Source organism: Dermacentor silvarum, chromosome 7 (genome assembly GCF_013339745.2).
Source record: "Dermacentor silvarum isolate Dsil-2018 chromosome 7, BIME_Dsil_1.4, whole genome shotgun sequence".
Classification (NCBI taxonomy): domain Eukaryota; kingdom Metazoa; phylum Arthropoda; class Arachnida; order Ixodida; family Ixodidae; genus Dermacentor; species Dermacentor silvarum.
Genome location: NC_051160.1, coordinates 16661088 through 16687258, shown reverse-complemented (window position 1 = coordinate 16687258; position 26171 = coordinate 16661088). Strand labels below are relative to the sequence as shown.

The 26171-nt window shown below is 49.1% G+C and overlaps 2 protein-coding genes across 5 annotated transcripts; both read right to left on the bottom strand.

The window, feature by feature from the left end:
- Positions 1–1774: 1774 nt before the first annotated feature.
- Positions 1775–10796, bottom strand: LOC119457607 (probable splicing factor 3A subunit 1). Its single transcript, XM_037719229.2, has 2 exons — positions 9268–10796; positions 1775–5743 (listed from the first exon to the last, which is right to left on the bottom strand). The coding sequence occupies exons 1-2, from the start codon at positions 9598–9600 to the stop codon at positions 5504–5506; spliced, it is 573 nt and encodes a 190-aa protein (XP_037575157.1). The 5' UTR covers positions 9601–10796; the 3' UTR covers positions 1775–5503.
- Positions 10797–18033: 7237 nt separating this feature from the next.
- Positions 18034–25364, bottom strand: LOC119457605 (RNA-binding protein 4B). 4 transcript variants are annotated; one of them, XM_037719227.2, is made up of 7 exons: positions 25229–25364; positions 24592–24615; positions 23310–23510; positions 23022–23125; positions 21354–21644; positions 19391–19447; positions 18034–18298 (listed from the first exon to the last, which is right to left on the bottom strand). In XM_037719227.2, the coding sequence occupies exons 2-7, from the start codon at positions 24592–24594 to the stop codon at positions 18049–18051; spliced, it is 906 nt and encodes a 301-aa protein (XP_037575155.1). In that variant the 5' UTR covers positions 24595–24615; positions 25229–25364; the 3' UTR covers positions 18034–18048. The 4 variants fall into 4 exon arrangements, with proteins under 4 accessions (XP_037575155.1, XP_037575149.1, XP_049526234.1 ...); XM_037719221.2 differs by having other exon boundaries at positions 25225–25362; XM_049670277.1 differs by having other exon boundaries at positions 18122–18194; positions 25225–25359.
- Positions 25365–26171: the final 807 nt, after the last annotated feature.

Genomic DNA, 26171 nt, shown 5'->3' with positions numbered 1-26171 from the left:
TTGTGGCCCGGTTGAGGTTAGTAATAATTTTCTGAATCAACTGCTGCTGTAATTAAGTTGAAGGGGAAGTTGAATTTACTTCGTTGTATTCAGTACTCCATTATAACGGATATCCGCCCTCGTGGCCTGCCGGGGCGGGAAGGGAGGAGGGGTTGCAGTGAGTTGCCGCTGGGCAAGCCAATGAAAAAGCCTGAAGCGCATCTCCAAAGAACTGCGAAAGACTACTTTCTCTAACACAGCTGTCAATGCTAATCCATCTTCGCCGTTGTGCGCACAGAAGTAGCGACGCAACAGCATTTACAGCGTTTGGGGGTGTTGGGCAGCGCTACAACGCTGAAGCCCATGCCTGTGGAAGTTGAACACCTTATCTAGGGTAGGCCTGACATAGTACTCAACGTTTCAGGTGACCATCTTTGCCGTTGTTGTGTGCACAGAAGTAGCGAAGCAACAGGTTTACAGCGTTTCATGAGTGTGCTCGCAGAGCCAACGTTTTAAGCTATTGACCCTTTTCGCGGCGATCCCGTGGGCGCTGCCATGTTTGATCACATGGTGACAAGTCCATTGCTTGCCTCAACTGCATCCGTGTTTACAATGGATGTGTATGATGCCGGTGCGGCTTTGCAAGTCTCTGTTCTGGGAGATATCGTACACGGTGACTGGGTGGACTACACGAAGCTTTCGCCACAGCTTCAGAGAACATGCAAAAGCGCTTACGGAGCTGATTAAGCTACGTCCAAACGGCGCGAGCAGCGTATATGGTGCTTGCTCTAATAGAGGGGGTAAATATGTATTCGAAGCTATCCTAACTTTCTGCTCATGAATCGAATCAGGATTAGTGTGTTTTGCTCTTCGTTCTTTATTTGGCAAATATTTTGAAGCAGCGGCTTATGTTTCTGACTCGGTAAACTTCTTCCATGCGGTCACTATCTGTTTATTTTCTACCTAATTGCTCGCGGATGTGCTCAGTTCCGATAGATTTGTTCTTGCTACACACAAGGCTTGAAACGTACATAATTGTTTTGTAGATTGTAATACCTTGTAGCATGTATTATCGCTAGTAACTCGCTTACTCGTCTGGACCGTCACGAAACATTCAGCCTTGACCATTCGTGCGCTATCGGTGTAGTACCCTCATTTACTGTGCGTATATAGCGCGCATGTATTCAAGGTGCGCGCGCCCATTCACTTTTCTTGACACGTTGGCAAAAGAGTGGACCTAAGTTTCCGTGCCAGTTGGGGTAGATGTGTGTAGATATTGTGCGCGAAACTTACTATGACAGGAAGCGGCGCTACTCCCTTCGTCATTGTTTAATGAGCGGTACTCACTCTTGCCGACGTTCCGGGTATGACGCCCTTTCTTTGAAGGTTAGCGATAGAACGCAGGCGGATGAGCAAATTTCTGTATCCTCGAAGATAGCCGTACATCTCGAAATGCCGGTAACACTTGCGGACAGTTGCAGCAGCAGTCCGCGAACTTGACCACACATATTAATTACAATTTACATTCCTTAATATGCCAGTCACTATTTTTGCATCCAACTACTGCACACGTCTTCAATCCACATGATTCAATCCAGCATGATTTGAGCACGTTGCGTTAGCGAAAGCTCAGTTGATTTCCGACAGCTGATCGCACGGAAGCAAAGTAGAAGCGGTAAGGGTTTCGTATTCGTGCGCGGTCGCCGAGGCGACGAATGGCGAGCCACCGAAAGCGCCATCTCATTTCTCTAGAACAAACTGCTCCGCGTAAAGGGTCAATAAACGTGGGGCGCATATTTCTCTTAAAAACTTCTGCGCTTACTGCTGCACTGTTCTTGCTTAAATTTCGCAGGAATATCGCGTTATGGTACGAGTATCTACGTCGTTCAAAACAGCGCTTGTAACAGATAAATTAGTGCACTCATTTTTAAGAAAGTCCCCTTCGTTTATGAAGATGCAAACTGCTGCGAAGGCAGCTAGCACTAGCGTAAACTTGTGTCGCCGCTTTTCGGCAGCTGCAAAAAGCAGCCGTTCAAGGGAGGGTTGCCGCGTGCCGACCGCTCCTCTGAAACACGCGCGCGACAAACCTCCCTGAACGACTGTTTTCTGCAGTTTCCAGCAAGCGGCGACACGAGTTTATGCTAGCGCCGTTTCGACAGGAGCTTGCATTACCATAAACGAAGACAATCTTGCATATTTTTCTTAGAAACAAGGAAAGTAGCTGTGCCAAGTGTTTCATTGAACGACGAAGGCTCCAAAATGCGATCTTTCTGCTAAATTTGAGCAAGAATACTGCAGCGGTAAACGCAAAAATTTTTTTCGAAGACTTTGGCCGAAATAAGCATGTCCCTATGTACACAGCTCCGAGCGGAACGTACCGTGAACGCTCACTCATGATCATCCAACAGCGTGGAAAACGAGAGACCCAAGTTTTAAATAATCCGAGGACAGCTATGCATTTACGAGTTGAGCGAAAGTGCGAAAGCATTAATGTCCAATTGAACGTCGTTGAGCGGTTATGAACACTAGCACAAGGCCAGTGCATTTCGATCCGTGACGTCATGCCACGTTGCCCAACTGCCGTAGAATCGAAGGGGGACGCTCCCGAGTAAGTCCCGGATGACTTCGACGTCACCGCTTTCGTCACGACGGGCTTGGCAATGGAAATTTCGGTCCAAGTAGCATGACGTCATAGAGCCGAGTGTACAGGCCTTCCATCTGGCTTGGCGCGTTTTGATTTGGCCTTACCGACGCGCAGTTAGAACGTAGGCGAGAGCTTGCGCGGACAAGGAACGCGCGGATAACACGCAGGCTTCCTAGAGCGAGGGTGGCGTGGCGTCTCGGCGATGCTCTCTCCCCTCACGCAACACCTGGCGCGCTATCGCCGCGGGAAGTGTACCCTTTCGCCCGCTCTGCTCCATCGAGGCGCGCTCGTGACGTGGCGTCGCAGCCAATGGGAATTTAGGTGCCGTTTTTCGCTTATCTAGACGACAGACGCCGGCTTTTTGCTCAATGGGCCATTTGACGCTTTCGCATCCAAAAATGGCATACGTCTTTCGTCTCAGATCACGAAGCGAGCGCATATGAGAACTAAGTCGTCTTTTATTGATGTAGCAATTATATGGACACTTCAAGCGCATTCCTGCCGTCGTCGTCGCCGTGAGGTTCCGTATAAAGTCCAACGGCGATAAACTCGTCGCCGCGCTCCGTAATGCTGCACGTGCGAGTGAAAGCGCGCGAGGGACGCGCGCTTTCACGGAGAGCGAACGCACGACGGAAAACAAACAAACACGTCTCCGGTCGGCGCAATGGGAACTGGCGACTCAATCTCCCACGCGAAAGGAGGAAAGTGGGAAGACAACGCGGGAGGGATGGTGCGCGGCTTCTACTCTGCCAGGAACTGCGTACTTAACACGGCGAAGGGCTGTCGCGGGCACCGTATCTTTTAAGCGATCTCCACACGGCTCTGACCTTTGTATGCGCTGTGCTTTCGCCGCTCAGTTTCCGTTGAAGCGATAAACCACACGAACCTTCGGTCACTGCTCCAACCGCGCTTGCCCACGCCAGTGTTCCGACAGTGCTTGTCTCCGGTCATCGAGTGTGATCTATTCATGTTTGCTTGAGCGCGCTGACACCATATACTTGTTAATTCAGTTATTAAGCGAATGTGTCCAATTTTATGTAGCCCATAAAACTACTATCCTTACTCCGTATACTCTACTAGTAAATTTTCTATCGCAATTGATGCTTCGCCTTCCGGGCGAAACTGCGACTTTTTTTTAACGATACATTTCAACTTCCCATGAATAGGAAATTACCATTATCATTTTGTCTGAACCAATGACGAAGAGCAAAATAAGAAAGGAAAGTGAAATGCATGGAGTGTTATATATAACGGTCCCATGACGCAAAAGATAATCGAATGGCGCATGTGTAGGAAGTTAATCACGGTTGCAAGTACGGCAGCGCTGTCAGTTTGGCGGGAGCCCGCGGGATATTGGAAATGCTGCATCAGACGGAACTATATCAGCACCCTCGTATACCGTCAGAGTTAAGCTTAGCCGGCGCAAAATTATCAGTAAGGCCTCATTTAAGCATTTAGAAAATGGGGGGAGGGGGTTCGTTATATCAATTTGTAGAAAATTTGCGATTCGTTAAAACAAGATTTCAAATGCGTGGGGGTCTGTGAGAATGACGCTTGCTTCGTTATAACCATTAATTGTTCGTTAAAGCGTGTTCAGTTATACAGTCGATCGCCTCTGTGCAACGAAATTACCTGTATAACGAAGGAATAATTATTTCCAGGTTCTATTGTGAACTGTGCGGTGCGCGACCTTTACAACAAAGTCACCTGTATGACGAATTATTTCGGAGGCCAAAAGCACTTCGTCATTAAGGCGTTCGACTGTATCTATATATGTTTGACTAGTTATGACTCGGAGGGATTTTCTGTTTGGCACCAACTAAGAAGCGATTTCCAAGGCAAGTCAATGTCCAGTAATTCGAGCTGTTTGGTCATGGGCTCCTTCAGCGCCATTTTGTTCAGGAAACTTTTTTTTTTTAGTTTGGAGGATTGAATTTGAAAGGTTGATGAGATTCAGAGGACGAAGTTAGTTAGGAAGCGCTACAGGCTTTCCAGCAAGGCTATGTTCAATGTTAATAACTAATACTCCAGCGGCAACGAAAAAAAATGTCGCAGTTTCGCCCGAAAGGCGAAGCATCAATTGCGATAGCAAATTATCAGAGAGCTATTCGGAGTAGGGATAGTAGTTTTATCGGCTGCATAAACTTGGACACATTCGCTTTCTGACTGAATTGACAAGCGTGGTGTCATCGCACACAAGCAAACATGAATAGATCACACTGAATACCGCAGACGACTGTCAAAACGCTGGCAGCAAGCGCAGCCGTCGCAGCGGGCGAAGGTTCGTGCGGTCTATCGCTTCAACGGAAACTGAGCGGCGAATGCACAGCGCATACAAAGGTCAGAGCCGTGTGGAGATAAGAGACGGTGCGGGCGACCGCCACCACAGCCAGTGCAAGCGTAGTTATTGGCAGAGTAGAAGCTGCTCCCCCTCCCTCCCGCGCTGCCTTCCCGCTTTCTTGCTTTCGCGTGGGAGATTGCGTTGCCAGTTCTCCTTGCGCCCGGTTGCATTGCAAGATACGCATTTGGTGCCGTAGCACAGCGTCGCCCCGCCTCCCTCACATACCCCCACGGCCTTTCGTGCGACGGTCGCGTTTGCTTTCTGCCGTGCGTCCGCTCTCCGTGATAGCGCGCGTCCCCGCGCGCTTTCACTCGCGCGCGACGACTTTATCGCCCTAGGAGTCTATACGGAACCTCACGGCGACGGCATAAATCCGGTTGAAGTGTCCATATAATTGCTATCGCAATAATAAGTTTATAGAATAAGTGTACAGAAGCGTTAGTAATGTAAGCAATTTACTGCATCGAATATAACCGCAGTTGCGAATATTCCACTGCTGCACTGATTTCAACTGGCGACGGCGGCGGGCGACCGTGACGTCACTGCAGCGTGCAGGACGTGTCCACGCCACCGCTGGATCCCCCTCCGAGGATGTTGGACTTGCGCTGCGTGACCACGACGTTACGGCCTTGCATGAGCGCCACCTGGGCCGGGTTGGGCATGACCCCTGGCGGCGGCGGCGGGACCCGGGCAGGAGACACGTCGGTGAATCGGGCGCCGGCGTCAAAGCCCTCGTAGTGCACCGTGTTCGGGTCGGCCGGGTCCACGTACGCCTGACCCTGGCGTAATGGACACCGCGCACTGTGCCACTCATGCCTACCTCATACGGAGCAAGCATATATAATGCGATCCGAGGGGCTCGAATTTTCTTTCTTTTCTTTTCTTTTTTTTTTTAAGATAAGGTTTTTGAGCCTTCAGATTGAATTTGGGTTAGTGGGATCCGAGTATCTGGCCACTTTCGTCTCGTCAATTCAGACGATTTGAGGCGTTCTATAGAAGGATACAACTTAAAAAAGTTGTCGCAGTTTCACCTGAAAGGCGAAGCATCAATTGCGATAGCAAATTTGTAGAGAGCTATACGGAGTAAATGATATTAGCTTTATCAGCTGTATAAACTTGGACATGCAGCAGCACCGGCAACACGCAGAACTGTTGTCGACGCCGTCGGCGTTTTGCCCGCGTTCGCTCAAAATGCGTGCGGCGTTGGTGACTGTTGCCGGAGCCTCTGTTATAAATAGGCACTTGGTGCCGCAGCTAAACGTCGCCTCCCTTCCCTCCCCCTGCCCCCCCTCCCCCACGGCCTCTCGCGCGTAGGAAGAAGGCGCGTTTGCTCTACATATATGGTGATTGTAAAGGAGGAAAGAGACGCCTACTTCTGCAGCCCTTAAGCGAGCACGGCGCAGAACGCGCGTTTGTTCGCCGTGCGTTCACTCCCCGTGAAAGCGCGCGCCCCTCGCGCCCTTTCACTCGCACATACAGCGTTCGGCGCGCGGCGACGATTTCATCTCCATTGACGTCATACGGAACCTCACGGCGACGGCGACGCCGACGGCAGAAATCTGCTTTTGAGTGTCTATATAATTGCTATCGCAATAAAAAACAGCAATTGGCAACGAAGGCACATGGACCGCGCGGGGTTGTATTTAACACCCAGGAAAACATGAATCGCAGGAATATCAGTTTGATAAATAAGCTAATACTTTCTCTCAGCTACAACCGCGCTTGTCGTCTGCCTCCCACCAATGTCAGCGTATAATCGCTATCGCGCTCGTTATCACTGTTTCCAGCATGCTTCCACTACCGTACTTCCACTGAACGCCTGCATTAGAGTGTACTCTAGCCTGCATCCTCTCTACAGATCGAAAAATTCCGATACAGAAAAAAATGTTTGACGGCGCTTTCCGCGTTACCGCGGCATGGTTCTAGACTGACTGGTAAGATTTGAACTGCTGGCTGCACCGTGCAGGCCGCTCACGTTTACGCTTCCGCCCATCCGTCAAAACGCCCAGATCGTCTGTGTTTGCTGGAATAGCGGACAAGCTCGGCGCTGCAACGGAACCCTCCCAACGCACGCTGCTTGGACAGCTCGCTGGGGATTGACGGCCATTCGGCTAGCGGAGAGGTTGGAGAGGCTTCGCGCGCTGGCTATTAGACACCGGAAGTGTCGTCACGTGAGCCAGTGTACCTTAGCCAGCCTTAGCCCGATCGCTAGGCGAACGAGTTGAGAAGTACAAGCATGGCTAGGGAAAAGGGTGACTCGTAATCATCCGTATCCCTCTTTAATGCGAGTCGCTTCACTTCACACGCTTCACCCTGCGCGTGTACAAAACTTGTACAAGCTGCTTCAGGGACCCTTTAACTTTCTACTAATTTCTAATTTGAGGGCGCATGTCCTAGCGAAGTTAAAGCCGGGAAGGTAATGTCTGCAACAGCTGAAATTTCACTTCGAGCACCAGTTTCGGGACTCGCGACCTTTAAACGTGCTACAAAATACATTGTCGTTCCAGTTTGGTTTCCTAACAGCGTGCATCAAAAAGAAGTTTGACTGGCCTGCTCGAGCATAACGAGTGACACTCGAGCACTACTCGAGTTCCAGTTGTCTAATCGCTTTTCAAATCCTTCTTATTGCCAACTCGCACGTTACGTATGTGAAAACAAAAGAAAAAAAAAGGTTTATGTACCACAATTAGACGCTGAAAGCTGAATCTCCGTCTACGTGGACTCGTAACTCGTTTTTGGTGTATGGCAACGACAGCTTTTGTTTGTCTATATACACATAGATGAAGATGTAAGGTCATGTGGTAGGTTGGCCATGCTGACGCTGCATCCTGCAGTTTTGCGTCATGTCGCTGTATTCTAAACGCACCTAACTTGATCAAATTACATTCTGGGGTTTCACGTGCCAAAACCACGATCTGATAACGAGGCGCGCCGTATAGTTGGGGTTGTTTATCGTGTACTGGAGTCAAAGTATACAGAAGCGTGCTTTTTTTTTTTTTTTTTTTTTTTTTTTTTTTTTTTTTTTTTGCTCCCGTCGAAATGGTGGTTGCCGGGATCGAAACCGCGACCTCGAGCTCAGCAGCACAATACGCCATAGCCATAGAATACCGCGACGGGCCCAAACTCTATATAGTACCACGGCCGCTGACGCTCTACTTAAACGCACTTCGTTGGTAGAGTTGCCAGCTGCCCAGAATTTATGGGGACAGTCTCGACTTGACTCAGTCGTTACGACGAAATGTCCCGACTTTAGCTGTTTTCTTCTGAATAACGATCAACAAACCAGATTTCCCCTTCATAATATGTCTCTTCTATCTTCTGGTGCATATAAAGTCCCTAGATCTTCAAAAGCAAAAATATCTAGGGACTTTAGTTGCATTGTCAGAAATATAAAGACGGTTTCGGTTTTGTCGTGGTTCTACTTCTGGTGCACCCGCCGTGGTTGCTCTGTGGCTATGGTGTTCGGCTGCTAAGCACGAGGTCGCGGGATCGAATCCCGGCCACTGCGGTCGCATTTCGATGGGGGCGAAATGCGAAAACACCCGTGTGCTTAGATTTAGGTGCACGTTAAAGAACCCCAGGTGGTCTAAATTTCCGGAGTCCCCCACTACGGCGTGCCTCATAATCAGATAGTGCTTTTGGCACATAAAACCCCATATATATATTTTACTTCTGTTGCATGTCCTAACCATGAAAGACAACTATAATGCACCATTCTTGTAAATCTCGTCATGGTAGGATTAAGCGAAATTGTAAAATTGTGCAACTAAGTTATACGTACAGAATGACGGCTCCTGGTACTGACATGACCGGTCGTCGCCAGGGCCGGTATTTTGTAGCGATGCCTTTAAAGTAATAATGCCTTTTCGCGCTTATCGCGCTTTGTCAGTGGTCAGAGCGACGGTCCGCTCACGATATCAACGTTGATAACGCGAGCGGACCGTCGCTCTGACCACTGACAAAGCGCGATAAGCGCGAAAAGGCATTATTACTTTAAAGGCATCGCTACAAAATACCGGCCCAGACCCGGCCCCGTCCCGACTTCGTCCACTCGCGAGTAGGAAACCTTATTCGTTGGTGATATCTTTGTCGTTTGCGACGATAACAGATCTAAATCGAATTGGCGTAAATTTTCTCGAAAGCTTCCCGCGATATACCATACGCTGAAACAGTTTCGTGTGGATCTGACTTCATATCCGGGATGTGTACGTTACGTAACCGCTTCCGAGTTGATCATTTGAAGAGGAGTAAAGCCAATGTACACTGCAATGTATATACAAGGGGTCTGCAGAAGGAGATATACCGGCATCTGAGCCATGGGGTCCTGGTATCCCATGAAATTACCCATACCCATGGGTCCTTGGTACATGGGTTGTTGCTGATACTGTTGTACCCATTGAGGCTGGGCGGCTGCCGGCTGCTGTTGCCCTTGTGACTGGGCCGGCCCCTGCCCTTGTGCATGGGCCGGCTGCTGCCCTTGTGCCTGGGCTGGCTGCTTCTTCGGCGGCGTCGATTCCTTGGACGAGGCCTCGGACGAGGCCTTGGACGGGGTCGCCGATTCCCGCCTGCCGGACTGCGCGGGCTGTCTTTTGGAGTTTCGAGCTGGGTGGGCTTTTCTCGCCTGATTTTTCGCCATGGTGCGAGGCGCCTAGCACCGGAGTGCCAAACCACTTGCTTTCTTGATCCTTAATCCATGGGGCTTACCCACTACAGCGGGGGATTAATGGCCAAAAAGATGATGATGGCCTCATACTATGGCTCGTACCCACACTGGGGGATTGGCCAACAACTGTGTGCCTGAACTTTTACTTGATCTTTTGAAATTTTACACATTCGATTTAATGAAAAAAAAAAACATTCAAAAACTCATACGTTCAGTTCATTGTACAAAACCACAAACTGCCAAGAAACCTGCGGCCAAACCGTCTTCGTCGCTCGTGTCTTTTCTCTCCCACACAATTAAAATTACACAGGTCGGTATGTGCCCACGGCGAAGCGTTGGCCAATAGAAACTACAGCGCACAGAGAGATGGCACGAGTTTCATTCCGATGCTAAAAATTTTTTTGTTTAAAAACATCTATTGTGCTAAATAGGATACTTCCGCTCTGGACTATTCGTCCTCCGCCGGAAGAGAATGGCGGGTCACGGTGGGGTTTCTAGGCGGTAGGGGAGTGATGAAAAAAATCACCAGCCCTTCCCCTGTTGAGAAAATGGGGATAAGCGAAGCTTATCGTGTGTGTACCTGACCTAGCTACTACTTTCCCGTAGTTACGAGGCGTGCACCACCGTTGTCGGGTTCCTGAAGGGAAGGCGACGCTGTCGCAGGCGTTCCGCTTCGTTTGCCCTAAACTGAGGGTGCGCGGCTCTTTGCTGGAGTTTAGCCTCAACATCGCGCTCTCGCAACTCGGGGGTCCGCGGCTCTTCGCTGACGTTTCGCCTGGCCTTCGGAAGCCCTCACGCTAGGATCGACACGTTGACGACGAGCCCTTTCCCGAACGCGCTCGCGGCGCCGTTGCTCAAACGCAGCCTGCTCCTCGGTAGAACGAACCACACGCAGGATTCCCATCCGGTCGTCGAGACTATCTGAGGCGAGGGAAGCCCGCCGGAGCGCGCGCCGACCCCCTTTCCTTTCCCTCCCCGCGACACACCAAACGACCCTGATTGGACGCGCGCGTCACGTGATCTGGCGCCGGCTCGTTTCCCCGCACCTGGGCCGGTATTTTGTAGCGATGCCTTTTTGGCGCTTATCGCGCTTTGTCAGTGGTCAGAGCGACGGTCCGCTCACGATATCAACGTTGATAACGCGAGCGGACCGTCGCTCTGACCACTGACAAAGCGCGAAAAGGCATTACTACTTTAAAGGCATCGCTACAAAATACCGGCCCTGGACTACTCTTGGAGAAGGTTTTTTTCCTGTTTTTTTTTTTTGCGTTACGCCGCCGACACTTGAGACAGTACAAGCTTCGCTCGAAAAAGCCAAATTGGACCAATGCTTTAAATATTCATGCTAATCCAAGCGAGGTTGCATAAAGGAAATACATTCTGCTCCCCTGCAAGGGCACGGCTCAGCGCTTCGCAGCAGAAATACAGCGAAGCATGCTGAACGCAATTAGTTTACACCCTTGAGAAGCCTTACCAGTGCTTACCCGAGCCCTTTTCAGAGGACATCTATGTGCTTAGTGTAGTAAACAACTTCGACTCCGAGGTCGACATAATCGAATGGACACGACGTACGAGAAGCATTACCGGGACACCACTTCGCGACGTTGGTAATCATCGCAGCGCACGGCAGATCAGAGCATGGAGGTGTTGCGAATACCATGGCACAGGCTCGCCAGCGTTTCTGGATTATTCGTGCTCCACAGGAAACCAAGCGAGTTAATGAATGCCTTCTTTCTGTGCAAGAGATATCGCGCGAACCCAGCAAAAGTGCAATATCCTTCCCTGACATTCGATCGTCTTGTTTCTTTGATACCATTTGCAGTAGTTGGACTAGACTTTGCAGGACCACTGCCTACAAAGGATACATTTTGCTACTCACCTGCACCACCACCACCCGAGCAGTACAGCAGGTTGGGGGGGGGGGGGTAATTTTGTAAGAGTCCACCTAGTGGACTGTCCACTTCGGCTGTCGCCATTGGCCCCAGCTCCACGAGCACGACGGTGCCAGCCAGTCTCCTTCGCGCTCGTGAAGCTGGACTACAGCCGAAGTTAGGTGGACTCTTACTAAATACACCCCCCCCCCCCCCCCCCAAATTGACGGGCGGGCTCTGAACAGAAGCCAACATCACGGAACCTAAGATACATATGGGATGTTATGAAAATCTCGCCTTTATTTTGCATCCTTCCTAGCCAAACATCGCGTCTAGTGCAAATTCATTGTGCCAGGAGCGCCCTCCGCTCCCTCAAGTGTCTGTGGAAAGAGCTACCTGAATACTTTCACCTACACGTATACCGACGCGATGGAACCTTCGGCAATATGCCCAGTCTATTGTCGGTCTTCGATTGCGGCTCCAGGAACACACAGCTCGGCGTATGAAACGGCGCATCGTTAAAAACTGCTTGACTACCTATCGTTACGATGGAGAAATGAGTACCTCCTCGAACAGCGCTCATTGCATCGCTACCCATCGGGTGACAGCAGTGACTTAAAGTAGATGGCAGTTCTCGTCACCTGACATTTCATAATGTATTTGACCCCTTGAACGAGTAGTTTATCCTGGCCAAGACGGTGTAGTACGGACCTGTATGATCAAAACATGAAAAGTTCGTGCGGCGACCAGCGCAGAAACTGGTGACCCTATGGACGTTCAGCCCTCTGGCGGTTCGACGAATGCAGCCAAGCGAGGTCCCCCAGTTAACGTGCTTCAACAAGACGCCATCGCATCGGAGCAACCGGCAAAAAAGGTAAGGGCCACCCCAGACAATTCCTCCACGCCCTCCCCTACGCCCGCTACCTCTCAGTCTTACCCTACGCCTACCCCTTCTGAATCCTATCGTGTTCATATACGTCCCCTTTCATGCTACGACATAACTTCAGTAGCCACAAAATATGTCCAAAGGGTCATCGACCAATCTCTTGAAACCACTGGATACAAAGGGTTCTCAGCATATAAATCTACCAACTCGATCACTGTGCACTTGGCATCTCTCAGTGATGTGCAGAAAATGTGCACTTTAACATCTATCCCACTGTCAGAAGATCAGCACCTACCTGTGCAGTGCTACTTTGCATCAGGCCCTAATATACAGAGGTGTGTTGTTTATGGCATTGACCCGGAAGACACCCCCGAGATAATATGTCGTGAATTGACGTCCACGACACACAGGGTGCTCGCAGCTAGATTCATGGGCAAAAGCCGCACTTGCTTAGTGACGGTACAGGGCCCCCAATGTATTCCAGAACGGTTTTACTACTATGGTTGTATATTGCGACCTAAACCCTACCTCCCTCGGGCGATGTTCTGCTACCGCTGCTTTCAACGTGGACACATGCAGGCTTTTTGCCCACAGCGTACTATTGACCCCGAAAAGCTCACACCAGAAGGCCAACCACGATATCGATGTGGCTTATGTAAATCTGATGAACACGATATGACAAGCACAAGTTGTCCGACTAAACAGAAGGCCACAGCACGGATACGAAAGGCTATACCAAAAACGAGTATAGTAACAACTCACAATCGTTATGAGGTTCTTGCAGAAGAGCCAGGGATGCTCATGGCAGAAGAAGCAGAAGCCCCAGAAACACAACTGTATTCTTCTGCTCTTAAACGTGGCAAGCAGTCGCAGACAAAGAAACAGAAATTACCGGAACCTCTGTATCAGTCGGATGATGACCATGATGACATTGACGCTCGGATAGACGCACTGGCGAGAGAGATTAAGCGACTACGCAAACATAAAGAATTGGTAATTCTGCGGCGTCAGAAAACAGGACCAACACGTAACGCATCAACCAGTGCGAATGCCACTGTTACGCCTGGATCCCGTCCGGCACAACATGTCAACCAAGCTGTTTGGACAGCATCAACCAGTGCGAATGCCACTGTTAAGTCTGGATCCCGTCCGGCACAACAGGTCAACCAAGCTGTTTGGACAGCAGTTTTAGATCAACTTGCTCAACTAACGTTGCTCATTCAGGATTGCCTGCATCATGGCTAATTCTCTGCAGCAGCTGTCACAGGATGGAATTCTACAGTGTAATTGTCGGGGCCTAATCTCCAAATTAGGAGAAATTAAAACCAAGCTTCAATATAATAAGCTACATGTATGGGCACTGCATATTCAAGAGCATAATAAGCTGTGCTTCCTGTCCAATTTTAATGGGTATCATAACCCATCTATTAGAAATAGACGTGCTACTACAATGGCTTCAGATCCCGGAAAAGCTGCAGTGTATGTAACATCGCATATTGCTCACACAGTGATTGATCTGGGGCCATGATGTATAGTGTCAATCAAGAAGTTGTCGGGGTCCTGGCACGACCAGTGAAGACTCCTGTCATTCTAGTGTCATTCTACGCCAGACCACAGCGCACACGTTTGAACTTGGGGTGGATAACCCATCTACGGTCTACGTACCCGGGAATTCCTATTCTTGTGGGTGGAGACTTTAATGCTCCACATACAGAATGGGGGTACAACTCCCGAAGAGGATGTCAAGTTAAAAACGTCATGAGCGATGCCACTTTTACACTGTTGAACCTTCACGCTGTGGCTACCTGTGCTGTACCCGCAGTATCTAGAACACACGCTCCAGACTTCACGTGGTGGTTGGGCCCTGGAATGCCGCAGTGGCGGGTGGAACCAGACACCTGGGGCAGTGATCATATGCCAATAATGATTGGTTTGCGTAGAACGTGCATAAAGAAAATTCGATGACGAGTAACAGTCACGCATTGGGATAAGTTTCGGGAATCATCGATTGATAAAGTACCCTCAGAGCCCTCGGAAATTCTTCCCGCTTTGCAAGAACTGCTCCGGAGTAACACCACTATAACCACAGTTGACGAGGAACAACCTCAACCAGACTTCGCTCTTTTGCAACTTTGGGCAAAGCGACGTCATGCAGAAGTGTATGCGTCGAGGAATCCTGATGTACCAGGTAGCCGTGCACGTGCTAACCATATAGCGGCGAAGGCGCGTCGGCACGAAAAGCAGCTTTCTCGACGACGATGGTATGAGTGGTGCGAGAATCTTGGATCGGGCATTGGAAACAGAGCACTTAGGCGTACGTTTCAGTCAATGGAACGCGGTCATAAGCAACCTGACCCTGCAGCGAGCGTTAGATTAGCAATGCAAAGTTCGCCACATGAATTTGCAGAACACGCTGCTAGAGCGTTTTTCCCGAAGTACGATCACGCGTCACCTATAAACTGCCCCGAAATCGACGAGTCTGATGAATCCGAAATATCCAGCCCTTTCAGCATGGCCGAACTAATAGCGGCGATTGAAACTTCGAAGAAACGAACAACACCTGGACCCGATGGTATTCCTTACGAGGTTTTCAAGAACATGGAAGGAGCAGCTCTCGACGCACTTCTCCAGGCTATTAATAAAGTATGGGAGACTGGAAACGTTCCACCTGACTGGAAGCATTCAATTGTTGTCCCGATTCCGAAACCAGGAAAGTCTCCAAATAACCTGCAGTCTTTACGCCCAACTTCAACTATATATATCTGCAAGCTCGCTGAAAAGATGCTGGCCACACGTGTTTCCTGGTGGCTTGAACGCCATGATAAATATCACCTTGCTCAAATTGGCTTCCGTTCTTACTTGGGAACTGAAGACGGTCTTTCTATCTTATCAGACGATGTTTTACAGATTTCACCACAGTTACACTGTGCGCACGGTAGTAGCAACAGACATAACGAAAGCTTATGACAATATAGACCATGAAATCATTATTGCCAACCTCACCGACCTGGGACTTCCACCGCGGGTCATAAGATTTATCTACTCATTTCTTCAGAATCGCACATTTGCGATTAGTGCCGATCCTCCCCCGCAGGGACAGCCCGCCATCGGAACATGGGAGGCCCTCCTTGCGTCGCAGGTCCTGGACACCCAACTTCGCTGCGTGAACCGGGGTGCCAGTGCTATGGCCCTACGTGGCCTGGACACATGCGCGTAATGCGAGGGCTGTGCGGTGGCCCTGGGCCCTTGAAGGGTCCAAACTCGCTCGCTTAATAAAGTTTTTCCATCCATCCAGTAGATGGAAGGCAAGGATCTTTCACATCGAACAGAGGAGTCCCACAAGGTTCGGTTTGAGCTCCTTTTCAACGTTGCTCTAATGCCTCTAGCCTGGCAACTACACCAGATTCCAGACGAAGTTTTTAATCTATGCGGATGACGTCACTTTGTGGTCCGTGCATGAAGATGTATCTCGACAAACTCAACAGCTTCAAGAAGCCCTTGATGTTCTGCACAATTACGCTCGGAAAGCAGGGTTGGACATTTCCGCCCAAAAATCAAGCTATGTTGTGGTGGCGAACAAGAAAGGACGCACAAAAATCACGCAGCACCCCTTTACATTTAAACTCGGCGCGGTGACAATCCCCGAGGTTTCCGAGGTCCGCATACTGGGTCTCGATATTCACCAGTCCGGCAGTGGTGCACACTGGCTCCGTAAAATCCGAGAGACTTCGACAAAAACACTTCACCTTTGCAGCAAAAGCAGCTGGAGCTCGTACTGACGTAGCTCGACGGCTGGTACGCGCAGTCTTGCAGCCATGAATTTTATATCGGGCACAATTTCAAAGGCTAACTTTGGCAGTTAGAGACGATTAATCGCGATGCTATGCGCACAATCACAGCACTACCACGCATCACTCCGATACCAACCTTACAGGAACATGCCCAGCTCAACACCATTGCAGAGCTAATTTTGCAACGTGAAATAAAAAAAAGAAAGCAACTTGTTCCGGCTGTCGCTGCGTTGCATGCTCATTTTCAACGCGGCTCTCGGATTGACAATCAGCCCTATCCAATGCCTCCCTGGGAATTCACCAGCATCACAACTAATAAGCCAACGAAGTTACGACGCTGCGATACAACAGGTATTATTGACGACCACAATATCATCGATGCGTCATGCGCTAACACCTGCAAAGTCTATACTGATGCTGCTATTCTCCCAGACGGCGGGAGGACATAATTCCTTAGTACTACGCATTCTTTCATCAGGGGCCACCAGCGCTATTTATCTACGGAAGCCAGCGCATCCACGACGCTGTGCAAGATGCGACATCTAAGCTGCCTACCATCAAACAACAAGATACCTTCACTGATTCTTTAGCGGCTATTTAGGAACTGAAGAAGGTTGACAAGGCGATGGTTATCTGCGAGACAATACACACTATGAAGAGAAAAACAGCTACTTGCGTCAAGGTACACTGGATTCAAGGCCATGCAGCGAACTATTGCTGCTGACCAGCAGGCACATTGCCCTCCTAATCCAGACCTTCCGTCTATACCCCTCCCACCTCAACCCCTTAACTCACTCCGAGCCCGTAAAAATTTTCTCCGGCTGGACACACGCGCTCATCCCCCCGTGTGTCTGCTCCCTCCCCCTTCACCTTAATAGGGCGGAGGAAGTTGTGCTTAGGAGGCTTCGGGCCGGGGTGGCCCTTACACCGGCTGTGATCTCAAGGTGGAACTGGTCGCATTTACCACTGGGTGCTACGTGTCCATACTGCTCCGTCCCTGTGATGGAAGCAGATGCATACGATCTAATATGGACATTTACTGGTTTACAATCGGAACGCTCGCGTCTCCTACTGCAGGCCGGCCTCCGCTAGTGTGACAACCAGCTATGACCGCTGGATACATAACAGATTCCACAAAACACTGCTCCAATTCATACACAACACAGGCCTCGCAGCACACGCAATACACATATACATATCAAGAATTATGCCTTAAAAAAAAACTCGAGTGCACCCACAACTCGTTAGGGCGGGAGGATCTAGAAAAATAAACGTGCGCAGACTATGAATGCGCGAAAAGAAAACGAAGTACGCAAGAAAAAATGGAATTTATAAGTGCTTCAAATAGATTTTCTAGAATTCTTAATAGGTTTTGTCCATTTTCTCGTTACCTTCACGAATTTTAGTATGAACAATGGTTGCCCAATTCCACCCAAATCTTGGCCAATCCCCCGCAGTGGGTATTCATGCCATACACCAAAATTGCCGTCACTGGCTGCGACCGTTACTTTATACTTAGTACGAGTATTCCTGCATGCTGCGCCGGCGTCTACCTCATAGGTAGAGTTGCGTTGCTGGCTTGAGGTTACAGCGCACGAGCTCGGGCCACAACCGCACCTCTGCCACGCACAAAATTCCTAAACATCCTAGACTCGTGCATACATTTCGACCTTAGCTACAAGACCAAGCCTCACGTTCGCTAACGCAGTAGCTTAGGATGTGCCGCTTCCGCAAGCTACAGCGAAACACTGTTCGGCCAGTGTAACATTGTGTGCACAACCACCACTCGGATAACACAGCGAAGCGCGAACAGTGCACGGGTGTTACGGCGAGCGGTCAATAAGGCAAAAGGCGGTTGCAAGGAACGCCCAACTTACGATCGTACGCGGCATCGGGAGGCGAGCGCAGACGAGCACTGCACCACGGTCAACACACTCAAGACAGACTGACGTGAACGGCTTTTATTAACGCACACTCGGACGACGACCGTCCGCTGCTGCGGGATACTGGCGGGCAGACCTGCAAGAGAAGGCACGTGCAACACATACCAGAGCACCACCACCACCACCTTAGCAGACAAGTCCTGCGGGCCTGTCCACTCGCTGCGAGCCGCCAGCCAGAACCTGTGAGGGGAAAGAGAGACCCCGCCCAGCGCCAAACCAGGCTCTGGCTCAACAAGGAAAGGCTGTGGCCCCTCGCGGATGGTGCGCGATTGACACACTCCGGTCGGTGCGCGCACGAGCCTGTCAACGGAGCCAGCTACCCAACACGGCCCTAGGGAAGTCATCTCGGCCGGTAACATGGGTGCCAAAAGCCGCAACCACTCACTCCTAGGGCCACATGCACTACGTTTGTGCTAACAGCACGACCCAACCCCTTTTCGTAGCCGAGTAACAGGCCCTGCACACAGGATGTGGTGCCTCATCTAGCCCGTACAGAGCCCGCTGAATAAGATCTCAAAGAGAAATGCGACACGCCACTTCATAACACAGGGTGCACGCCTGCGACACACCGCATCCTTTATTCACAGTCAGTATGAAAGAAACAGCTCTACTTAGACAGTGATGAAAAGAAATGTCTGCTACTCACATGACGGGGTGTTTCTCAAAGAAAAAAAAAATAGCATGTACACACTTTTCAATGACATCAATGAGGCTTTTTTTTTTTTGGTGATGAGAGGGGAAGCAGGAAGAAGCAAAAAACTTCACAGGAGTGAGATGTGTGCTATGTCGCGAGAGCCTCTTGCTGCAGAGCACGGCGGCGGAACACGCACAAAGTCCGGCTAGCCACGACGCGACCTCCGCCAGTCCGTGAAGCGCGTCCGGAAGACTGCCCCCGAGTCCGCTCGTGCAGAGACGCGCGCGCGCGCTCTCATTAGAACGCGGGGGTACGCGACGCGCTGGGGTACCCCGTCCGCTCGGTCGAATAACTGGAGAAGAGAGAGGGCACGCAGCCGCGCGTTAGCCGGGCGCACGCAAGCACCCGGACACGGGGTAGAGAAAAAAACACAGCACTGCCAGCAGTCCGGAGCGAGCCACATCTCCTGTTTCTCAATGCATGCACTGAACAGTGGCCGCACAGTCTTTCCCAACCCCTTCTCCAGCCGCAGCACATGCAGCACGCCCGACTATGGGTAGGACTAAGCCGCCACCAATTACTGACAAAAAAAGCTCAATATGTGGTTCCGTGCACAAGAGTTCACAAGAGAAACTCACCTGTAGCCGTTGCCATAGCTCTGGCTAGGACCATCCTGAGAGCCATAGTAGCTGCTCCTGAAAGGGAGGCATTCCCCACATCAGTTGCAATGGACCTCAACTCTCATTATGTGCAACACTGCTGCTACTGTTGCTGGATTTTTGAAGCTCTATTCCTGCTTTGTCAACTCTGTACCACTATTCTGTGTGTGACACACACAATTGGCTACTCTATAAGAACATGAACAGAGCTGTTCACAATGTGACAATGCATGTTGATGACATTAAGAGGATACATTTGAGAAGTTAAGCTCAGTATTCAATGGCTCTTGTCAATTGGAGCTCAAAGAGCATTGATTGTCACCAAACACAAAGAATACAATTGCTGTAGCAGTGGCAGTAAACTTGTTTAAGATATTGAAAAACGAGTGAAGATATTTCACAGCTAATTTCATGACAAAGGTGTAGAAACGACTATGGCAAATGCTATAAAACCCGCAACATGACACTACCGACATAAAAACAACCACCATGCACTGTTCTCACTGGGCTTAGATTATGGAGCCTCAAAATGGCCAAAAAACCATCCCCCAGCTTCTTGTCTGACAAACTCCGACATAAGGGCATGTCACTATCATGTGATGCAGCTGCCGGGGATTGTCCAAGGTGTCATGCGAAAACACCGTAATCAAAAATCACACGCCTGGCTGCCATTATCTGGTCTTAGCCGCTATCAAACAGCTCTACTAATCACTAAATTCATTAGTGTCGCTTCTGAGATGGCGCAGTCTCGGAGAATTCGTAGCTGACAACCATAAAGCTTGGCATAGTGCAGTTCACGTCACGCTCTTCGTGCCACTTAACTGCCGTTCTTAAGCTAGCTATTTGCCTACAAATGTTAACTGCAATGCCCACATGAACGCAAGCAAAATTATGATCATACCACATCGCTGTCGCACAGTAAGCACCTGCGACACAAAGCTCACATACAGTTTATAAAATGCGCAACACATCTCGGATAGAGTGCATGTAGTCTACCAATTGTGCATGTCAAAAGCACACTCAAACTTGGCAATAGAATTAGGAGACCAACATATGTATTCACTTTTATGAACACCAGTTTCAGCTACAGTGAAACAAAGGAAACTTGTACAGGTTTCTCAGAAACTGCCAGTTCATACCGAAAACGACCATTAACTGAACAAAAAACTGGCTGAACATTACGATGAACATTCAGGCTGAACATTACGAAGAATCATCTTTAAGGAGAGACCCTGCTTTTTGGAGACGAAAATTGGCTCAGATACCTTTATGCATCACATTGCTCCAGATTGGATCCCTGTATCATCATCCTCGACTGATTTAGCTTGTGTTATCAGAAACTGATTGTGGAATGTTCTTACTCATTTTCTCAAAACGGCATTTCTGGTGGTGTCATTGTATTGGTTTGGAGTTAAAATATCTCTGGTTCTACCAATTCTATCACAATAATTATTTGCATGTCAGAAAGGTAGACGAAGAGATTGCAGTCGGCATATAATATAAACAAATAGTAATAATTTGTCCTGGGTGTTACTACGAGTCCAGACTTTAAAAAGTTTGGACATGCTTTAATTTTGGTTCCAATCAGAGCATTCCATAATTGTATCACTGCATACTCCGATTACTCAAGGTAATTTTTATATGTCGACATATATTACACCATATATAGTTTAGTAAATAGCCCACCTCTAACCATGTTATGAATTTCTTAAATTTCTGGATATATTTATTATGTAAGAAAACAATGTATATTTTAAATTAGCAGATAGAAACACATCAACTCCACAAGTCTGATCAAAATAGACTGAGAAAGAAAAACGTTTGTCAAAGCAGGGTGTCCCCTTAAACTAGATTATCCCAGCACAGCATTGTCTTGTTGCCTTTTCTGTTACAGTTATTGCTTTAAATGTTTTTGCAACATGAAGGCGAAGGAGATGCTCACCCAAAGTCTTCATATGGCCGGCGGTAGTAGTAGAAGTCGTCGCGAGCAGCTGACGGGGGCGGTGGCGGAGCAGCCCGGCGCTCATATGGATCAGGATAGGGTCGCATACGGTCGCCATAGCCGGGCGCAGCCCCAAAGCCCCTGTCACTGTAGGCCCCACCCCGGTCCAGGAACCGGTCGGGGCCACCAGAGCCGTAGCCCAGCCGCTCGGGGCCTCCAACACCAGGGTAGCGTGCCAACGGGCCGCCACCAGGTGGCATCATCGGCATCGCAGAGCCAAAGCGGGCGTTCCTGCAATTGGTGCATCAATCTTACTTCGAACAAGTGACAGCCATTTGGCAAGCACGAAAAATAACAGACAAAGTAGCGCTGGGGCGACATTGCTGGGCCACGGCCGCTGGATAAAAAAAAGGTGCGGCCTGCCGCGTGCATCGAAAACGGTGTGATCCGCCGCGGCGCCACACGTCGGGGGCTGTTGTCTGGCATAGCAAATGCTTCAGGAACGCGCTTGGAACGCCGTCGCGCGTGCCAGCCGACGGCGCGTTCCATCGCCGATGACTAGCGCCGTTCGGCCCAGCCAAGCGGCCGACAATGCAACTACGGCTGTCACATTCGCTCCCATTGCAACGCGCCCGACGCGGCAGGCCGCACCTGTTTTTCATACAGCGGCCGTGGCTGGGCAATCGCTTTCGTGGGGCACCGGACATGCCTGTGTATAGTCATACAGCATCTCTGGCACCTTGCCCAGCCCATTACCTTTGCACAGTGGCAGAACACAATTAACCTTACACTTCAATGTGTCCGGTGCAGTCGAGTGAAAGTGATTGCACAAAAATGTTGCAATGCTTTCTAACATTAGAAACTGTTACACTCGGTGCTCTTGTAGAAGAGGAGAAGATAATTCGCTAAATGCTAAGGGTAGCTGCTGCCAACCAACACATCTGCCCTGTCAGCTAGGTAGAACAGTTGTCGCAATCATGGTCTTTGCTTTAGATGAGTCACAAGATGGCACCACCAATACTGCTGCGTATGTGTCTGGTGTTTGCCTGTATTCTGTAAATTCTGTAACAAACCAGAAGTCTTAGGTAGACATGCATCTAATTAAAGATAACTTTGCCAGCGATTAGCAAACTACGATCAAGGCTCTGCTGTAAACATTCAAAGTAGCTTGCCCAACAGAGACAAGTTGTAACCTTGTGCACACAGCAGTTCTTACACTTAGAATATAGCATGATGCATGCAGTGCTGCTGCATGCATGGAAACCCAGCAAGAGGGTATTAGCATCTTTCTTGGACATGGCAACCAGTGTACAGTTTGTGCAGGTGTATCAAATGTGAACATTACCACCAGCAGCTTGCTATATTTTGAGAAAAGAGAAGTGATGCTCTAAGGGTGCACCAGTTTACATTGCTTTTGTTCTGATGAGAGAATAACCTACAACTGAAACCAAGACTTGGAGGCCAAGCCAGAGTGAAGACAAAGCTGAACCATTTATTTCCTTAGACACACACAAAGGCACCATACTTCCCCCTAGGCAATGTTGTAATACAATGTGCTAAATGCCATTTCGAAGACTACGCACACCCAGAATGGCTACAGAATGAAATGCCAATGAATGCATCAGCAGGCTCAGCACTGAAGAGCAGTAGCAATAAGCCAGCACTTACGGGTTTCGTGGGCATTCCTTGGACCAGTGACCTTGGCGGCCACAACGGTAGCACTGGCCGCGACCACCCATGCCTGGCTTCGGTCGCACCTTACTGTGAGATGCCTGCAAAAAAACATGGAAATGTCAAGTCACACTGAAAGAAGAGAAACGCACAGCAACAAAATCAAGCTTAAAAAAAAAGTATAGTTGAATCTAAGAATGAAAACATTTTTTTGGTTCTAGCGGCCTGCACATTTTAAGCAATTTCCTTTTGAGAACAAGCCTGCAGCGAGATGCATAGCCTTACCTCGACAGTGATCTTGCCACCCATGAACTCGGAGTTGTGTAGTGCATCAATGGCCACCTTGGACTCTTCCTCGGAGTTCATGTGCACAAAGGCATAGTTCTTGACAATGTCGCACTCCTCCACCTTGCCATACTTCGCAAACAGGGCCTCGAGAGAAGCCACATCGCACCCCTCAGGCAGGCTGCCCACGTACAGCTTCGGCTGAAAAAGGCACAACGGAATTGTCTCCCAGTGAAGCATCAAGCACATGTAGAAATCCAAACAAGGTAATAAAACAAGCTATAGAATAGTGTCAGCAGGCGTCTAGGGATCATAAAAGCTAGATAGCTGGGATTACTTAGAAAAGGTACTCTAGATGAAACAAGTACAAGTGTGGCGAGCAAGCTCATGCAAGAAATAATTTAATGTACTAAGAACGCTGGGTGCATGAAGTTCACAAACATGATTAAACGCAGTCAAATAAGGAATTAGACAAGGAGACATGGTCCTCGTCGGGACCGCAACTGCTCCAGTACTACCCATTCTCACCCTAAACACAAGTGACCTTAGGAAAGAATATGCAGTGTCCAAGTAAAATTACTGCTCCAATTTGATCAAGCAACACAGGAATGATGCATACCGGAGTGTGTACATATTGGCTAGGTTTCTGAGAAAGCAAACTGCCACTACATTTCTTTACAGCAGTGGTGTGCTTTATGTTCAATCATAATGTTGCAAGGAGGAATAAGTGTTTAAGCGGATTGATATCGGCCACCCGTGTTCCGAACATAACGTAAGTACGATCGCCGTGGCCAAAAACGCCTGAGCCATGCACCGCTCGAAAGCGCATTCATATTTGGCGCGCACATGCAACAGGAAAGAAGGCCGCCACAATATACCACGAGCTTTTGGCTGAGCCACTGGACGAAAACTGCGTTTACTCACGCGAATCCTTTTAACGCGAGCAGGAAATGCGTCTTTCGGCAGATCCGCAAACGCGTTTATCGATGCGCCGCTCACGCTGCTTCCGTAATATTCGGTGTTCTTCCGGGGTATCAAAAAATTCCAAATTCTAATTAAAAGTGCGAATAAGCTTTTTATTAAATTAGGGAGAGCTGAACCACAGCATTACCTTCCCTGCCGCTGCTTCGTAATGGAATGTTGCAAGGGTTAATCTCACCACACAAGCATACCATTAAACCGCCCTCAAAAAAAAAAAAAAAAAAAAAAAAAAAAGATAGACGTGCTTCCGTGGCGACCTACGACAATCGGAAGAATATGCACACATGGAAACAAGGCTCACCATTGCGTCACTTGTTGCACGAACCTGGAATAAAAGTGAAAGCACAATGCGTTAGTCCCGAACAGCTGCCGCCGGCAGAGCGCACAGCCCTACTGCCACGAGTTCTGTTTTATGATTACGTTGCACTCAAGCGCGTTTCATGAAAACGTGCGAGAACCAGATACGCTCGATACCAAACCCACAAGTTATTATGCGAGAACAAAGCTCACTCAGCGGCTACTCGGCGCTCGGGACCTAAATGCGCAATTTCAGCGCAACCTCGAGATAGAAATCGATATGTGCGCCGGAACAAGAATGTGCGGGCCGTGCGGAACAATGACACTCGCCCCAAGATGGTGGACAAGCTTTCTCCACACCGAAAAAATCACGCGCGCTTTGAGCTCGTACCGATAGCGGACAACACCAATTCAGCTATCAAATAGCAGGGTTTAAGCCAAACAGTACATACGTCCAGCAGTTAACAAATTTAAGGTGAGCTTTAGTAAGCTACCACGTAGGCATACTTCGCCGAACAAAGGCGGCACGACGCGCCATGTTGCCGGCGCAGTTACTACGTTGTATCTCAATGATAGTCAACTAATACGTAATTCGGTAAAGCGCTATGCCTGGAACAAAATAAATGGTATTTCTTACCCACAGAAAGGCTTCCTTCCAAACTGCTTTTAGCAGTTAGATAGTACAAATGCCGACGGGGTGGGACACGGTGAATGCGACAGCCACCGACTACCAGCACTACTACAGCACGGCCTGCGGTCCAATCACGTGACGGCGCCGACTACAGCGCCAACAGCGCCGACAATGGATGGTGGCGCGACGATTACGTGACTGCGCGTTTATTTTTTATTTTATGATACAGTCACTTATAATGATCTACCGTCCATATACTTTGCTTCATAATCTGCCGTCGATTTTCATGGCTCACGTAATCAACGCAATCTCTAAAGCAGCCCTAAGATGTGCCTTAAGATTGTACCTGAGATATTTAACATAACACCGAGCTAGTAACCGAGTTTTTGACGGACGACGTCTACTACTCTCCCTGCACCAGCTCAAGCTTTCTTTCATTTCTTTCGGGATTCTACAACCGTTAGCCCAAAACCCTGTAAAATGCGATAAGATACGCTTCTGCCATATTCACGCGAACATGATCGTCGCCACGTGCGGAGGTGTGGCCTCGTGTTTCTTTCCGCGGTCTCGACGCTCTATGCCATGTTCAAGTGACATTTCTACGCCTGCGCTTACAGAGACATAGTTCTTTGATATCACCATGATATCACGTACTACTTCACGTATGTAGTTATTAGCATTTAGAGCACGATTTAGAGCTGCCTCATGGGTGTTAAAACGCGAAATGGTCGCACATCGAGTGTTTCACTTTCGGTTTTGTTTTCGCAACGTTCGAGTGGGTGTTTTTTTTTTTTTTTTATTGCTATTATTTCTTACTTCAAAGGATTTGAAGCAACACATAATGGGAGAAAAAAAATTACCAACAGCGCGAAGCTCTGCATTGTACAGGAACCGCTGTAATGTGGAAAACGTGTCTGTTACGTCACACAACGATCGTAAGCTGTCTTTGTACT

Excerpts from the sequence above, each read along its gene's own strand:
- LOC119457607 (XM_037719229.2), bottom strand. The coding sequence starts at position 9,600 with ATGGCGAAAAATCAGGCGAGAAAAGCCCACCCAGCTCGAAACTCCAAA. Across the intron at positions 5,744-9,267 it reads ACCCCATGGCTCAGATGCCG|GGTCAGGCGTACGTGGACCC; the intron begins GTATATCTCCTT and ends CCATTACGCCAG.
- LOC119457605 (XM_037719227.2), bottom strand. Across the intron at positions 19,448-21,353 it reads CGGCCATATGAAGACTTTGG|GAGCAGCTACTATGGCTCTC; the intron begins GTGAGCATCTCC and ends CCTCCCTTTCAG. Across the intron at positions 18,299-19,390 it reads AGCTATGGCAACGGCTACAG|GTTCTGGCTGGCGGCTCGCA; the intron begins GTGAGTTTCTCT and ends TTCCCCTCACAG.